Source organism: Zootoca vivipara, chromosome 3 (genome assembly GCF_963506605.1).
Source record: "Zootoca vivipara chromosome 3, rZooViv1.1, whole genome shotgun sequence".
NCBI classification, from domain to species: domain Eukaryota; kingdom Metazoa; phylum Chordata; class Lepidosauria; order Squamata; family Lacertidae; genus Zootoca; species Zootoca vivipara.
The window spans coordinates 96904507-96922483 of NC_083278.1; the positions used below are offsets into that span (position 1 = coordinate 96904507).

General features: G+C 43.2%; 1 protein-coding gene across 1 annotated transcript; it reads right to left on the reverse strand.

The window, feature by feature from the left end:
- Positions 1-1721: 1721 nt before the first annotated feature.
- PRPH2 (peripherin 2) lies at positions 1722-17566 on the reverse strand. The gene is made up of 3 exons (XM_035110696.2): positions 14659-17566; positions 7495-7741; positions 1722-2358 (listed from the first exon to the last, which is right to left on the reverse strand). The coding sequence occupies exons 1-3, from the start codon at positions 15237-15239 to the stop codon at positions 2125-2127; spliced, it is 1062 nt and encodes a 353-aa protein (XP_034966587.1). The 5' UTR covers positions 15240-17566; the 3' UTR covers positions 1722-2124.
- Between the last annotated feature and the right edge of the window lie 411 nt (positions 17567-17977).

The following is a 17977-nucleotide window of genomic DNA, read 5'->3' on the forward strand; positions in this document are numbered from 1 at the left end:
CCTAAGCAGTCATCAAACCCTTAATCATCACCAAGTTGTTCTTCTTCTTCTTCTTCTTCTTCTTCTTCTTCTTCTTCTTCTTCTTCTTCTTCTTCTTCTTCCATACCTGCTGCTAAAAACCATGGCTGTACTCCCGTCATGACTTAAGGATACTACTGTAACCTACTCCTTGTTGACATTTCCCCCTTGCTGTATCTCTCCCTTTACATTGGTCCTTTACATTGATCACATCGCTCCTGTGCTTCAGTTTCTACCCTGGCATCCTTTTTCACTCCATAACAGCTTCAGTCTCATGGTGCTTATTTCAGAGGTCTCCCCCTTCTGCGGCTTGTGGCCATACCTAGCAGAGGTCATCTTTTCTAATGGCCCCTTGCACTCTCTCTTGTCAAGTGTTCATGCACACAGAAGATCCCCATTGGTCCTCAACATCTCCAGTTAAAAGGAGCACAGATAACAAAAGCTGGGAAAGGCCTTTGAGAGCTGTCGCCAATGCACAGCACCAGCCTAGATGGACTGTTGGTCTGATTTGGGCTAAGGCAGCTTCATATGCTACCTATACATTCTTCTGCAAGTCCCTCCCAGGCTTCTATTTTTCCAGAACGACCTTCCTTGAACTACCTAACCCCACTTTTTTATTACCACAAGTCCACACACATGTACACTACTCAACATCTCTTCTCAATCACCCATCCCTTTCTTCTGTCACTTACTGAAGATGGTCAAGTCTTTTGGACAAAGTACCAGGTCTAACCACATTTGTTCACACCACCTAGGAATCTGCTGAAGCTAGCTAACTGCTTTTTGCTTTCACTCAGGAAAGGCTTGCCTGGCAAATATATGCATGTATGTACAAATAATTAAAGAAAAATGGAAACTTCATATAGAACAAAGATTTTAAAAAAATCTCTTTCCCATGCTTCATTCCAGCATCTAAAATTTAAAAAGTATTTGCTATCTGATCACCACCTTTAGAATAACAGTAAAAGTAATATACAGTCATGGATTCAAAATGCACTGAGCCAACAAGGTCGTTGAGCCAATGAGGTCTTCTATAAGCTGCAGAAAATCCAACTTTTTCTGCATTGCATCCAATTTGTTGAATAAAAATGTTGAACTTGCTTTGATTATTAGCTTGTGCCTATTAATAGGAGGGGAAAAGGCTCACACCCAAGTGCTGATTTGCGGCAATATTTTTCCTTTGACAACCAAATCACTACAAGTTGGTTGCCACGATTACTTCTCAGGAAACAGCAGAATTCTCATGTCCGGTTTATTGTAGTTGGTGTGTATGTTAAAACAAAGTGAGCCTAAAACTCTCAAGCAGTTGAAATACAGAAATACCTACCAAACAAATGAATGAATGACATATTGGTACCACAGCACCTGAGCAATCGCTGGCAGCTTGGGCTACAGCTTATCTGCTGTTCAAACCAGTGTGATCTTATTTTTATCAAACGACAAATTGGTGTTCAGTGCACAGAAATCCAGTACATTTTTACTCTCTGTTTTTGCGCATCATGTGAACATAGCAGAAGGTACTCCTTCAGTAGCAACTTCAAACAACACCAGCGTTTATCCCAAAAATTAGAGGCTATTATGAACTCATACCATTTTCTATGTCTTTCCATTACTTGGACAACTGAATAATCTTTTGCTCTAGCAAGAATACCCAGAGCAGTGCTTTGACTACCCCCCCCCCCCGAAAAGTATACTGGTTTTATTTATTTATTTACAAATGTATTTGTAAACTTAAGTACAAAAATAATTAGCTTTAAACTTCCCCATTTGGTTTCCGGTGATGGGACGCGAAACACAAGATAGTGTCGACCACTTATTCGCACCGAATTTCTTATGAAATATCACTTGCATCAAAAATAGAATTTACCCTAGAAAGTATCTGCTTTAAACTTCACGTTATAGCATTTCCCATAGAAGTGGTTTTGGCTGTCTACTGTAAGGATGCTTGCATTATCCCAAAGTGCCTTATACTGTTCTCTCTGTATGTAAAAAGTGTGTGTTTTGTGCATACATATATATATATATAGCTGCGACAGATTGTACCTCTTTAAAAACCGAATATTCACAAATCTCAGTCTTTGGTAACAGTCTTTTCGGCCAAGAAACTCAACTGACGGTTGAGACAGCCTGGGTCTTCGCGCCGTCGCCTTCTGCTCCTTCTGCGCCTGCATCCACTTGGTTCGACTTACCAATATTTTTCAAATTTTCCAGGGTGGATTTGAAAGTGTCTTTCAGGCTCTTCTCCAGCACCCAGCCTTCGCTCTCACATTCTGGGTCTTCTGGGTTGGCAATGCTCTCCAGGGAAGTATGCAACAGCCGCAACCCTATCATCACCAAGATCTGGTTGGGAAACAGAATTTAAAGGCCTTTATTTAAAGAATGCTTCCTATCCAAGTATGTCAAAGTGATACACAAAAGGCCATTCAGGCAACGAAGCAGTATAAAATGTGCCTTTCAAAACCTGGAAATCAGAAGAAGGTTTTCAAATTGGGGTTTAAGCTGGTGTAAGTAAAATGGGGGGGATTCTAGGACCACAGTGGGGGCAGGGTGGGGAAATGGGAGAAGGGCCTTCTTCTGGCGGTTCCCTCACTGCAAGAAGTGAGGTTACAGGGAACCAGGCAGGGGCCTTCTTGGTAGTGGCACCTGCCCTGTGGAACGCCCTCCCAGCAGATGTCAAGGGAATAAACAACTACCTGACTTTTAGAAGACATCTGAAGGCAGCCAAGTTTAGGGAAGCTTTTAATGTTTGATGTTTTGTTGCTGTTTAAAAAAATATTATTAATATTCTGTTGGGAGCCACCCAGAGTGGCTGTGGCTGGGTGTGTGTGTGTGTGTATTATTACTACATCTCTTTCAACTCAGTTACATAACCTGGCAGCCCAGCAGCAGGGTAAGTTAAACACTATTTAGAAACGCTTGTTTCCCCTCTGCAGTAGGCCTTCTCCTGAATGGATTTTGAAACAGGGGTAAGCTTATACAAGTTTAACTTAAGCTGGTGTAAACTCTGCAAGTTTCCTATATTTAGGATTACTCTGGACCTGTGACCATCCCAACTCCCATCAGCCCCAGTGAGACCCACCAACATCCACAGGTTCCCCATCCCTGATCTAAACCCTGGATCCAAAGAACCACAGGATGGACAGAGCAATCCTAAGTAGAGCAAGGTGGCAGAACTTACGCTGGCAAGTTCAATTGGCACATTCCCCATCCCTGCTTTTGATCCTGGAAAAAAGCGTGGCATATCTGGTGCTTGAATTGTTCAACCATATGCAGGGAAGAGACATGTTTTTGCCTTCAATAACTTCCAAGGCCTGCAGCGATAATTTTACTCTAGTAGATGTTTGTGGTTATAAACTTCCTCCGAACTGGCAGAGGAGATCTCAACAGTGATTTTCAGGTACGTTGAAAGCTCTTTGTGGGCAGGGTGGTGGTTAGTCTAGATAGCAGGGCCGGCCCAAGACATTTTGGCAGCTGAGCTGGACCGCCCGAAACAGCACCCCACGCCCCACCAGAAAAGAAGGTTTGAGGGGAGATCTACAGCACGAAGAAGAGGGGAACAAAGATTGGTGTTGGGATCAGCTGCCCCTGTGGACCATGATGCCTGAGGCGGTTGCCCCACCTTGCCTCACAGGTGGGCCAGTCCTGCTAGATGTCACCTGAGGAGTCTCCTACAGCCCTTCCATTGTAAAATCTCAGAATGCAAGTGGTAGAAGTTAAGTGAAAATGTTATACTTCTGCCCCTTGCATCAACCAGAACTCCTGGCATTTTACAATCAAGTGTCTGGTTATCTGGTCAAGGACAGGAGTGGGGGACATGTAGCATTATAACTCCCCTCAAGGGATGATGGGAGTTGGAGTTCCACGTCTAGAATACCCCCACTCTTCTCTCAGACCAACTAGATGGCAAAATATAAGCATTCACATTAAGTTATATTATGTTATGTTATATTATTTATTGAAGATTAAAATGTAATAGATGCTTGTTAGAGTTACTAGGTGGGGTGGGGCAGTTCTGTGGTTGGATTTGACCAATACGAAGCAAAATGCAAACATGAAACATTTAAAATAGCCACTCACCATCCAGAGTGGCCATTTTAAGAACACAGCCGGATTTGCTTTGCAAAGCCTGAGAGAAACCAGGCCCCTCTTCCACGTCCCGGCTGGCCTGCTTGTGTCTCCTGCAATTATGTCACCTGGCTGCAAAGCCCTCAACTTTGAATTTCACAAATAAGAAGTGGAACCCAAGAGAATGATGCCGCATGGCATTGCCACTCGGTAAGAGGAGCGCTTCTTGCAGTTCTATTTCGACTTCTCGTGTAGTTTTTACGTGTGTCTAGAGTGGGGAAAGAACGAAGAGCACTTTCTTCTTCTTCTTCTTCTTCACCCAATTCCAGTGCCTTCCCCTGCTGCGTTATACAGCTGCCAGCCATGAACACGAGCATTTTACAGCGGTGTGGTGAATGGATGAATGAGAAATAAAGTTCTGGAGAGTGTTCATTTCCCTTTTTATGCTAATAGCGCTGTCAGGGGTGGGGGGAGGTTAACCTCATAGCACTCATCCAAACCTAATCCCCTGCTGCAAGATACTTACTATATCCTGCCAAGGACTTAAGAAGGCCAATGTCCTTTCTCCTAGGGCCAACCCTGGGGTCAGGCAGAGCTGAGGGACCACTGACGGTTCTTTCTGAGTCCTGAACTGTTCCCCTCTGTCACTGTCGGCATCAATCCTCTGTAAATCCTAGAAGCTCACAGTTCCGGTCAGGGCACTTTGAGGTGTGGTGTTTGTTTGTTTTTTTTTAATGTCACTTCATGTGCATACCTAGAGACCTAGGTATATAGAAACCACTGCCTTATTTTTGGATGCCCTCATTTCTGTTCCAAACTGATAGGCACTCAGTCACCCAAGCTGACCATCAAGCTGCTTCAGAACAATAAGTGTCTGGGCAGTTAAGAGAGTTCTGAAAAGGCTTATTCTGTTAGACCAGGGTTTCCCAAACTTGGTCAGCCAGCCATATTTTTGGGGGGGACTACAGTTCCCATCATCCATGACTACTGGTCTGGCTAGCTAAGGATGATGGTGCTTGTAGTCCAAAAACAGCTGGAGACCCACATTTGGGAAACCCTGTTTTAATATGAAACTGACGCTAAAGAAATAAACTAACCTGAAATAAATTAACAGAGTGAGGAAATAATGTTGAGTTTGGTTCTGCTTTATGTTAGGCAGGTTATGGCCCCTGACCCCTATATGACAATATGGTCTCAATGCTTCTACTTACCGCCCCCCCCCCCCCGAGACGAGATCTGCAATGTTCCTAGCATCCACAGTCTTATCACAAATGTATCTACTGGTGGCAACACCATGCTCCCCCCCCCCAGTCTGGGATGCCCTCCTGCCATGATGGGCTGTGATCTTGAGGGGCCAGCCCACAGTGGAGAGCCTCTGTCATCTTCCACCCTGCACAATCACATGTAAAAGACTTGATCATGCCTGTTGTGTGTTAGCTGTGGGCCACATTCCCTTCTGGGCATGCCAGAGTGGGTGGAGCCAGAGGCAAAAATGTACAGCAGACTAGCTATCCTGAATTAAAGCAAGCGCCGTTATCTGAGGTCAAGGGCACAGTCCAGTTAGGAGAAACACTATTGAGGGTTTGGAAAGCAACAACCCTGCAGTGACCACCATCAGACCACCCTTTAGCACCATCTAGCGCCTGATGAGCACCTCTGGATTAACTTGAAAGCTTTTGCACTATTTCCTGACCTTTTCCTATTGCCCTAATATGGATTTTGAATAGTTTCTTATGGGTTGCTGCAGCCCATTTGCTTTCTGTGTTTTTCCTTGACTGCCCTTGAAATGGGTTTAAAGCAGCCTTTGCCAGCCTGGTGCACTCAAGATATTTTGGTCTACAGCCTCCGTAAGCCCAGGACAACACATCCAGGGTAGGGCTGATGGGAGTTGTAGTCCAAAATATCTAGAGGTCATCAGGTTAGCAAAGGTTGGCTTAAAGGGTTTCCTTTTCTTTTCCTGATCTAGTCCTGACAGGAAACTCTCCTTCCCTTAAACGAGTCCACAAGATCTGTCATCCTGCCTTCTCAACCAACGAGGAGGAACTCCCTAGAAACCCACTGCCGTTGACACAGTGAAATATTGAAGTTTAAGCTAAGAACATTGTCCTTTTTTATTTACAGTACATCATAAACTATTAAGTCAAAAGTTGAAGAAAGTTAAAAGTGAAGGCAAAGAGCATAGCCAGAATTTATGTTGCGGGGGCAAGGACTGAGGGTGGGGGCAGAACTGAGCTATCTGGGACGTTATTGGTCAGTTAAGTATTTTTATTTACTTACTTGATTTAGGGGGGCAGAAAGGAAAAGAAAAAATAGGATGCGATCATAGCATTAAAGGCCTCTCTCTCCCATTCTCAGGAAGAGCTCCTCCCTACTTGCAGAAGATAACAGTAAAACACTTAGGATGGGGCTAGCAGCAAGCCTGAAACCTGAGCTCTTTATTACTATTGGGAATGTTTTGTGTGGGGTCAGGGGAAGATTTCCTTGTCTCCCCTCCCCTGCAGGCCCTGAACAGCATCACAAGGCTCCTGTGGGAAGCAGCACGGAGCTCAGAATAGGAGGCCCTCCTTTTACAATGTACTGCAGACCCTCCAAGTGTCCCTATTTTCCAGGGACGTCCCTGATTTAAAGAAGCCTTCCCGGTTTCTGATTTGATCCTGGAATGTCCTGCTTTTTCCTTAGGATGTCCCTATTTACATTGGAGAAATGTAGGAGGCATAGCTGTTAAGTTCTCCCTTTTTTAAAAGGAAATTCCATTATGCTGAATAGGCTTCCTTGCGAGAAAAGGGAAAACTTGACAGCTATGGTTGGAGGGTATGGAATTATCCGACACCCCCCCCCAAGCTGTCTGAAGGCAATCCTGGGAATATTTTAATTTTTAGGGTAGGTTTTAAAAAAAATGTTTTCATAGATGTTGGAAGCCGCCTGGAGTGGCTGGGGAAACCCAGTAAGATATTTGGGGTATAAAGTAAAATTATCATTATGGAATAGGACAGGGGTCAGCAAACTTTTTCAGCAGGGGGCCGGTCCACTGTCCCTTAGACCTTGTGGGGGGCCGGACTATATTTTGAAAAAAAAGTATGAACAAATTCCTATGCCCCACAAATAACCCAGAGGTGCATTTTAAATAAAAGGACACATTCTACTCATGTACAAACAGGCTGATTCCCGGACCGTCCGCGGTCCGGATTTGGAAGGCGGTTGGGGGGCCGCATCCGGCCCCTAGTTTGCGGACCCCTGGAATAGGATGCCCCTATTTTCATCAGAGAAATGTTGGAGGGTTTGTGTACTGCGCCATTTTGTTGTGGGTCCTCCCACTTGATACCCTCACCTGTTCTTGCTCTTTTGTGTGGAGGGCTGGCCTTTCACTGTGGTTCTATGCAAGACACCGAAACTACTATGGCGATGTATTACCTCAAAGAGCCAGACAAAGAGGACAATGACTCCCATGGAGCTCATCATGTTGCTGTAGTATTTAAGCAGAGCCTCCCTGCAGCCGCGGTTCCATAGATTGAGCTCTTCCGTTTGAAAGTCATAGCTGTAGTGAGCCGAGTTGTTAGAGACCTGGTACTGGATGCAAGGTCGTGGCGAACTCGGGTTGCAGCAGCTGAAGGGGACGCCATCCACCAAGTATCTGCCGTCCACGTTGCTTTTAATGCGACTGTAAACAGGCAAAGCACAGCAAGTTACAAATGTAAAGGCATTTGGATCCAAACGCACTCCTACTGCTATTCAGCGCACTGTTTCTCAGCCACAGAGTGCTGCATCCAAACTCAGGGTGTGCCTCCTGCATGCAACTCCCCCCCCAAGAGTCCACATCATGTTGTTGGTATTGAAATGCCAGCCCTCACTCATTGAAATCTAGATTTACTAGAATCATAGAATCATAGAGTTGGAAGAGACCACAAGGGCCATCCAGTCCAACCCCCTGCCAAGCAGGAAACACCACCAAAGCATTCTTGACATATGCCTGTCAAGCCTCTGCTTAAAAACCTCCAAAGAAGGAGACTCCACCACACTCCTTGGTAGCAAATTCCACTGCCGAACAGCTCTTACTGTCAGGAAGTTCTTCCTAATGTTTAGGTGGAATCTTCTTTCTTGTAGTTTGAATCCATTGCTCCATGTCCGCTTCTCTGGAGCAGCAGAAAACAACCTTTCTCCCTCCTCTATATGACATCCTTTTATATATTTGAACATGGCTATCATATCACCCCTTAACCTTCTCTTCTCCAGGCTAAACATACCCAGCTCCCTAAGCTGTTCCTCATAAGGCATCGTTTCCTACTATTTCTGGGCAAAATCTGCTAAGTTAAACTCTTGTTTCCAAAGGCCCATATGTGCTCTTTGAGCGACCTGTGCGCCTGCTGACAGCATCCTTAGACAGGCTTAGACCATTGCAATCATTGGGTCAAGTTGGGCATTCTTAACTAATAATGCTCGTTGATTTCTCTGTGTTTAAACCTGGACCCAACTCTGCATGACCATCCTGCTTTCCCTTCCAAAATAATATCCACATCTGACAGCTCTTCATTACCTGAAATCAGCAGTGATGCCTGGAGTGGGATGAAACTGCAATGTTGGCCTCCCAACACTGGTGTCGCTGCTGCTTAATTGGATGGGACTGGGGTGGAGCAAACTGTGTAGCTGCACCACTAGTGGAACGTGACTGGCAGCAGTGCTCCCTGCTGGCGCAACCAGGCATCCCTGATCTATTTGCCGTCCTGCCCCAACCTCGCTCAGGTAAGCAGCAATGATGCTGGATGAGGGGGGAAGTGGACCCCACTGAGGTCCAGCGCCGAGGGCCTTCTGGCGGTTCCCTCATTGTGAGAAGCCAAGTTGCAGGGAACCAGGCAAAGGGCCTTCTCGGTAGTGGCACCCGCCCTGTGGAACACCCTCTCATCAGATGTCAAAGAGAAAAACAACTACCAGACTTTTAGAAGATATCTGAAGGCAGCCCTGTTTAGGGAAGCTTTAATGTTTAATAGATTATTGTATTTCAATATTCTGTTGGAAGCCGCCCAGAGTGGCTGGGAAATAAATAAATAATACTGTAATAATAATAATTATTGTATATATATATGACCTGCTCCTGCTCAGAACCTTACTCTGTTCCTTCAGATGATCAATCGAGAATAGCCCATTGTTTCCCACCCACTCACCAATTAGGGGGGAAATGCCACTCAAATTCCACAACGCTTAATCAGCTAGTTTGATAATTTAACAATTGGCCAGATGAATACTCCAATTTACTATAATCTGCGTAATTCTGTGTGTGTGTAATATCTGGGAAGCGCCATCTCAGAAGAGGCAGCCTCCCTTCTCTCATACATGGGAGGGAAAGCCGCTTCCTACGTCACATGCATGCATCATGGGAAGCAGGGATGGGAAACTCGTGGTCCTCCAGATACTGGTGGACTACAAAACCCATCATGCATGAACACTGAGCATGCTGTCTGGGTCACAGTTCCCTCAAACCTGATCTAAAACCAAAGTACTACATCCAGAACTATCGTTTTTACTCCTGCACAAATTTAACTGATTGTTTGCATAAAATCTGATGACTGGATCCTGAGAAGTGCTGGCAGAAGGGGGTCCCTAGAAGATGACACCCCCACCAATTTTTTGCCACAGCAGCCTCCTGAGCTCCCTGGAAATCATCCGATGGCCAAGGAACTTCCCAGAATTATAGTGCAGCAGGGGAGAGAGGGAATTGCTGGATATCCAGCAGAGGCACCATCCATGAGAGGGGAGAGAAATTGAGCCTGCGATACTAACCTCAATTACCTGGGAGCACACCTGACTGAATTCAATAGGAGTTAACCTCTGAACAGACATGATTAGATTTCTGCTGTAAGTGATTAAAAGAGAGAGAGAGAGAGATTGTGTGTGTGCATGCCTTTGTCTGCTAAAGGTGATAAGTGGAGAGTCCTTGATAATCTCAGTGACTCTATGAGGAGTTTAGGGTATGCATCATATTTCAGAGGGGTGGAGCTGAATGAAAGTAAATGACAAAAATATTGTCAGTGAATGTGTCCAGTGAATGAAAGAACCTGCCATTCACCACATGCAACAAACCCGGGACATGACTAATCAAATACCTTTATATTCTGAACAGTGCCCAAACTTTAGTAGATCCTTGTCAGATCCTTACCAGTAAATCCTGATGAACTCTGATGAAACTAATTGTTTTCTACTCAAGAAGAAAATGTACCTTCATCGTATTTTTGGTGATCCCTGTGCTCCTCAGCATGCACTGGGGCTTGGCCAACATAGCAGGACCTCCTTCCTTTTTTATTTGTTTTAAAGTAATTATCTAGCCCTCCTGGAAATAAAACTATGACGCAAAATGTGCTGGTGCCTTTCTAAGAAATTGATGTGAAATGAGATGGCCTGTTAGTGTTAGTGTTTTTAGCCTATGAGTGAAGTCAGAACAGTAATTGATAAGTTAGTTGTTTGGACACCAAGCTATAGGACTCCATGGGGTCTTAAAGTGCTGCTGTTTCCCCCTCCTCTTTTCCTGATATTGTCTTGTTTTTCTAGACCCCCGTGCTGCTCTGCTTGTTTTGCTGCCTGCCAGTCACATGAAGCAGCTGGCAGCCAGGTACAACAGAGGCTTTTTAGAAACAGAACCAATTAACAGAACCAAGCTACGTCCATTAACTTCAATGGGTCTGAGTAATACTACTGTATTATCACCTTCTCCTCATACACCCTTAATTTTGAGAAGCTTGCAGATGACGTTAAACCTCAACCATTACACTAGTCTACACCACTAGTTCAACTACTGTTCTGGTGAGTTTTTACTTTATTATCTGTGTATTTTCCTTGTTTTTTCTATTCTTTCCTATTTCATGAAGATAATGGGGGGGGGGAATACTTGTCGGTCAGCATTAAGTGTGTCTTTATTTATGATTATAGCTCAAGTTTTAATGGCTCAAGAAGCAGTGTAATCGTAAGCTATTCACAGCAGGCCCTACCATTAGGCAGAGTGAGGCAACCGCCTCTGGCAGCAGCTTTGGGGTATTGTGAAAGGGCAGCAAATAGCTAGTTATTAAATTTATTATTGTTGTATTTTTACTCCCAGGAAAAAGGTGCCATTAGGATTTTCTCCATCAGGTGCCGCCAAAATACCTGGGCCAGGCGTGGTACTTTGCAACTTGACCAGGTAGTGATGGGTGGGTACTACAGTATTTTAGCATTTCAACCAAAGGCAGCCTTGTGCCAGCCCTTAATCTGTTGCCAAGGGTTCCAAACATTCAAGCATAAGAATGTGCATTGGGAAATAGGGAGGAAATGGAGGAGTTCTTGGACATGAGTATATTGTACTCATGCTCTCATCTTTCCTGAATGGTACTGTGAGATGTTGAACCGATGGATTCCCATTGCGGTTGGTACAAAGCAACATAACACAAAGGTAGAGTGAGAGCCAGGTGCAGATTCAAATTTGGGAAGCACACTTTGTACAATCCTAAAGCCCCATACTAAAGAGTAAACCCTACTGAACATTGTGGAATCTGTTTCAAGCCAAAATTGACTTAGAATTACATTATCCTACTTATGTCCCTATTTACCAGGGCAATGTCTCTGCTTAATCACTGTCCTATTTTGTCCCTATTTTTGCCCTTTCCCCCTACCTGTTTAAAATTGTTAGTGCAACTTGCTGTGAGTATGGGCAACTTCAAGACCCCCCCCCCTACTCCCTGGTTCTCTATAAACCCAATTTGGACACTTCACATAGACAACTAAAGGACAGCTCCCCCTTAAGTAAAACACACAAACACCCTAGTTTTCATCTGTGAATTTTTGGAGAGTATTTATGTATTTATGTATTTATGTATTTATGTATTTATGTATTTATGTATTTATGTATTTATGTATGTATGTATGTATGTATTTATTTATTTATTTATTTATTTATTTATTTATACCCCGCCCATCTGGCTGGGTTTCCCCCGCCACTCTGGGCGGCTTCCAACAAATACAAAAATGCATTAAAATACCACAGATTAAAAACTTCCCTAAACAAGGCTGCCTTTAGGTGTTTTCTAAATGTCAGGTAGTTGTTTATCTCCTTGACCTACGAAGGGAGGGCATTCCACAGGGCGGGCGCCACTACCGAAAAGGCCCTCTGCCTGGTTCCCTGTAGCTTTGCTTCTCGCAGTGAGGGAACCACCAGAAGGCCCTCGGCGCTGGATCTCAGTGTCCGGGCTGAACGATGGGGGTGGAGACGCTCCTTCAGGTATACAGGACCGAGGCCATTTAGGGCTTTAAAGGTCAGCATCAACACTTTGAATTGTGCTCGGAAACGTACTGGGAGATATTGAGATATGGCTTGATTTCATCTGAAATAGCCCTGAATCCACTTACAGTCCCTGACATATTGCACACTTAACAGCCTAGTTGTAACCTCCACTCTCACATCACAAACAAAACAGCCATGGTTTTCTAGGCAGCTGATACGGTTTTAAAGGGCTCACTTCCAAACTTAAATGTGGGCCTCATTCATTTATTCTACAATTGCCAGACTCTTAGGGGTCTGAATGGAGCCTTCCGTGAACTCCCATGAGGATGGTGAGGAGCTTCTATGTCACCTAACTTCATCATTGGGATTGAGAGCCAAACCTGTGTCGAAGGAAGCCCAGCATTCAATATTTATCAGTACACCCACGTTTTCAAGCACAGCATAATCTTGTTTTCCCCCTCCCTGTGGGTGGATTAAAAGCAAGCTCACAAATCTTCAGCTAATGCTGGTAGGGTGAACATCTCATTAGGTTCTCTCAAGGAGTTATTTATATCAAAGGGTATTTCAACTTAAACTGTCCCCACACTTTTTCAACAAGTATAACTTTTGACATAGCATGCATCAAAGTTCAGAAAATGCTAATAACAGTATTATATAGCTAGTGGCTTAAAAATAATAAAATTCTGGTCATAACCATCACAGCCAAAGAAACAATTTTAAGAAACTCCAGGGCAACTTGCCAAAAACCAAGCAAAACAATCTCAGTATGCCATCTGAGTATAGTATTTTACATTTACTGTATATATATTTGTCATCATTTAAGACAAACAATTACAATTATTCAAATATACAATTACTTAAATGTAATTGCTTAGCCATTAGTATATAACTAATACGAACATATCCAATACTGTATGTAACATCTACCATTTTCACTTGTATTTAGGGACCAATTCAAAGAAAATTAGCCATGCTTAAATTCCACTGAAAGCAATGGGGTTAATTTAATTGCAATGGGCTTGTCCCATTGATTTCAGCATGATTTAGATCACAATTACCAAGGAGCAGGCTCCTTTGAAGCCAATGGGACTTACTTCCAAGTAGACATAGATTGAACTGTATTGTAACACATTACCTTTGCCTGGATTGGTACCTTAATACCTATCATATTTCAGGGCTCTTTTCATTGAAGGAATTCATGTGTGCTCACTGATTGCTTTGGGAAATACCTAATTGAGTTGGAAATGAATTCCTTCCTTACTGTCATCTTATAGTATTTAGTGGTGTTCCTGAGCAACGTGATACAGCATCCCAGAAAGATGCTTGTTTAATGAAAAGGTAACAATAATTGTGATAGCCATACAATTCGTATAAATTCTGTTTTAATTTGTGGTTGATTCGTTAAAATTTGGGAAATCAATTAAAATGATTTGTGTATTGTGGCAGCCATGGTTTACAAACTCTTGTTAGGCGTAATGCACAAGGAGTTTATTCTCTAGGACTTCCATTGAAATGAATGGAGCTTGTGTGCCTAGTGAGCTATGTCCAACAATGTTAGAAAAGAAACAGATTAATATTTGATTGTTAAATGGAAACAAAACTTTGATATAGGCACATAAAAGTTCACAGAAGAAAAGGGCTGTTAACTCTGGTCACTGCGGGTGAAAAAGAACCCAGCCCATTCTTTTTAAAGGGGCATTTCTGAGAAGCACCATAGCAAATGATGCCTTTTCACGGGGCATGCCCATTTTGCACAGCCCTACGATTCCACCTGTTCAATAAGCCAAGAAAGCCAATAATAGCTGCAGAGCGATTTAACAGAGGTCAAGATAAATGTTAGGGCTCAGTGCAAGCAGGAAGCTCTCCTGCACAGCCCCTGCTGAAATGAGCAAGAGCCATGTTAATCACTTCGTTTCAGTGGGGCTTGTGCTGGAGAACCTCCTTACTCCCTCTCCCGTTTAAGGGCAAAACTGGCACAATTACTTTATTATAGCACCAGGTCTGAAAGATATGTACTGAAACAAAGGAAGCTGCCTCATATTGAGTCAGACCCTTAATCCAGCTAGGTCCATATAGTCTACACACTGACTGGCGGCAGCTTTCTAGGGTTTTAGGCAGCGGCCTCTCCTAGCTGTACCTGGGGATGCCAGGTACTGAACCTGGGACCTTCTGCATGCAGAGCAGATGCCCTGCGACTGAGCTACAGTCCTTGCAAAGGAAGAAACACAAAAGACAAGAGACGCAAAACAGATTCAGATGACAATGAGTTGAGATTCCGATAGTAGAATTTGGAATGCAAACACGGGTTAAAGCATAAGTTATACTTAACTACTTACTCTTTCACTTCCTTAGAGCCAAAATCCAAGTATCTGTTGCTGATCCACTGAATCTCAAACCAGTCTCTAAAACCATTGTTTCCACAACATTTGAACTCAATCTGGAGCATGTCGATTGTCTTCTTCATGAAGCACCTTCCTGGTGTATCTGTATCTCGATAGAACTTCATGCCATTTTTTAGACCATGTTCTAATGTACTATCCAGAGAACCCCTCATCAGAAAGCAAATGAGAACCACGAAGAGAATGAAGACGTTAAAGAACACACACAACACTAGGTACACTTTCAAGATAGGCTTCCACTTTGCAAACTTAGCAGGATCCAGAGAATCGTAACAGATCTTGCCTGCAAGACCGTTGAACACACAGGCTAGGAGACCCACCAATATCAAGGAATTCGGCACAAAGTGGCTTTCAGAGTTGTCCATCACTTCACTTCGTTTCCTGAGCTCAATTTTCAGGAACAATCCCATAGAGAAAACAACGATCCCAGCAAACAAGGAGAACCAGTTCATGAGCCATAGTCCTTGTGCTAGTTTTACTCTTTTCTTCTGGTTGAACTTGACTTTCATCACAGCCATCTTTGCAGTGTTAGGCTCGCCACAAAACTTCACAAAAATTAATCCTGTTTTGGAAAGAGAACAACTTCAGGGAGATCTGCCACCCATTCAGGCCTTGAAGATTCCAAATGGCGTAGCTCTAACTGAGCCATGGTGTGGCCCCTCCATCTTGCCGAGCCTGAAGGAGGAGAAATGTGGGCAGGTTTTCCAAGGGGCAAGAATCAACAAATTTCACAATAAATAAATAAAAAGGATTATTGGCAAATAGCACATGCAACTATTTCTAGTGGTCCCTTCCATGCAAAGGAGAAACAGCTTCAAGGTTTCAAATGATTAAAGCTGGATCTACAATGCGTCATTCTAATACTAATCAGCGTGATCCAATTTGGAGAAATCTCTGCCAGCAGATGAGCAATGGAAATAATCCCTCCTTTTACTAGTTAGTGGATTTGTGCTTTCACATGATATGTTACAACACACTGCAGTTGAAAACCAATTTATTTCAAGGATGTCCCAGACCTAGGTTCTTTTTGGGAGAAAAGCCGAGACTCTCTGCATTCAAAACTGGATCAGAGACATTGCTATTTTTATAGATTACGCCAAGCCAGTAAGACCATGTTGCTGCTTATCCTGTCCTGCCACTCACCTTTAATGACATCCCTCTGGTTTACGTGTTTTTTTGGGTGGAATTAAGGTCACCTTTTAAGAGAACTAACATTTATGTTTGAGGAAGCTTGGATGACAAGTTATACCCATCCCCTAACTTTTCACAGCTGGAAGTGTTCAAAAGCATGGGAGAAACTGTCTCGATCCTCACCAAAAACAATTCCCAAAGATATTGTGAGCAGCTTATAGGCTAATCCTGCCGGGCCAACAGTGGAGTAGGACTTGAGACTTTAAGAAAGCCTTTTGTGCAGTGTGACACCAAGGATGTAGTTGCCCCATAGATTAAATAGGGAATCTCTGCTCCAACGTCACTGCTTAAGAAAGAAGACGGTCTTTTATGGACCTCGAGAATCTCAACAGGGTGTTCCGGTGGTGGAAATAGAACTCAGAATACAGTATGGCAGTAGCTGTAAAGACTCTCATTTGTGGATGAATATGATTATGAACTGTGCACCAGCTATAGGTAATTTCTTACTAGTGTACAAGGGAAGTCCTTATTTTCTTCCTAAGCGCTCAGTGCAAGAATTTGTAAGTCATGTTGACTCTCTCATCTTTGTCCTTGCATTCACCCTAGTACTGTATATAAGAAATACTTATCAGAAAGACGTCCCGGTACCAGTAGACCCTAACCCATGTTTTTGGGAATCTTTGCAATCCACCTAACTTACACAAAATGAAAATGATAGGAAAACGAAAATGTAACTTCTTAAACAGGAGGAGAAAGCATCAAATTCTGTACAGCAAACTATTGCAAGAAGAGCTATCCTTCTGACTGATCTCAGATCTTCATGGAAAGAGGGAGAAAATAGAAGATGTGAAACATGCCTCTGTATAATCTAGTGGCTAATAATGACATTACAAGAAACAGGACATCAGTAAGTTTTATGTGATCAACTAATGCTAAAAAAAATGTTGGCTACAAACTTTTAAGTTCTCTTAGTACAGATATTCAATAAAAAATGTGTTTCTAAATTACAGTATTTTCCCAGTTACTGCCACGTCTTCAGATTTTCAATTCCAAAATGGAATTATTGAGTTGGAACACCCGTTTGTACATTGTGTTCTAAGCACACACAGAGAAAGGGAATAGCTGGAGGAAGATGGTTCCGGCAGGAAAGGCAGGGTAGAAAGGTTCTCCCAGGGTGGGAGACTGGAAGAAGTAGGCTCCCAGGTGGGAGCTTGGAGGGTCTACCTTTCTTTGTGTGGATAAATGATGATATAAATGTGATAAAGGGCCCTTATAGTTATTCCCCCCCTCCTTTCTCTCTCTTCTCATTTCTTGATTTCTTACCATTTTTGTAATTTAATTAGTTTTATATAGAAAACTTTCAATAAAAATACTTTAAAAAATTACATTGTGCCCTAAGCTACATTGGTAGATTTCCAGTTATGTGTACTTTTAAAATTGTTGCCTTCATTATGACAGTGAGCAAGTGACACAGAAGTGCACCGAGCAATCTTGGTATAAAAACATACAGGAAGGAGCCAGGATAAAGGATGACAAAACCCACCACTATAGATGCCACAGTCCCTATGTATATGAACAATTATGGCTAACATTTATGGTTACTTTTAACCAATTTAACTATGTACTGTACAATGTATCCCTCTCGTGCACTGCTTAAAGGTACAGTATATAAATTATTAAAATAAGTAACATTTTGTATGTGATATGGCTTTAGGTGGGAGCTTCCTCTTAAGTGTTGTTGTTGTTGTTTAGTCGTTTAGTCGTGTCCGACTCTTCGTGACCCCATGGACCATAGCACGCCAGGCACTCCTGTCTTGCACTGCCTCCCGCAGTTTGGTCAAACTCATGTTTGTAGCTTCGAGAACACTGTCCAACCATCTTGTCCTCTGTCGTCCCCTTCTCCTAGTGCCCTCCATCTTTCCCAACATCAGGGTCTCTTCTCATGAGGTGGCCAAAGTATTGGAGCCTCAGCTTCACAATCTGTCCTTCCAGGGAGCACTCAGGGCTGATTTCCTTAAGAATGGATAGGTTTGATCATCTTGCAGTCCATGGGACTCTCAAGAGTCTCCTCCAGCACCATAATTCAAAGTGAGAGAATTATCTTACCTCTCTTAAGCGAGAGAGG

What these genes read in the sequence shown, in the direction of transcription:
- PRPH2 (XM_035110696.2), bottom strand. Translation starts at nt 15,239, where the DNA reads ATGGCTGTGATGAAAGTCAAGTTCAACCAGAAGAAAAGAGTAAAACTA. An exon ending in GGCTCTAAGGAAGTGAAAGA is followed by an intron (nt 7,742 to 14,658) that starts GTAAGTAGTTAA and finishes GCCTGTTTACAG; the next exon opens with TCGCATTAAAAGCAACGTGG. An exon ending in TCTTTGTCTGGCTCTTTGAG is followed by an intron (nt 2,359 to 7,494) that starts GTAATACATCGC and finishes TTTCCCAACCAG; the next exon opens with ATCTTGGTGATGATAGGGTT.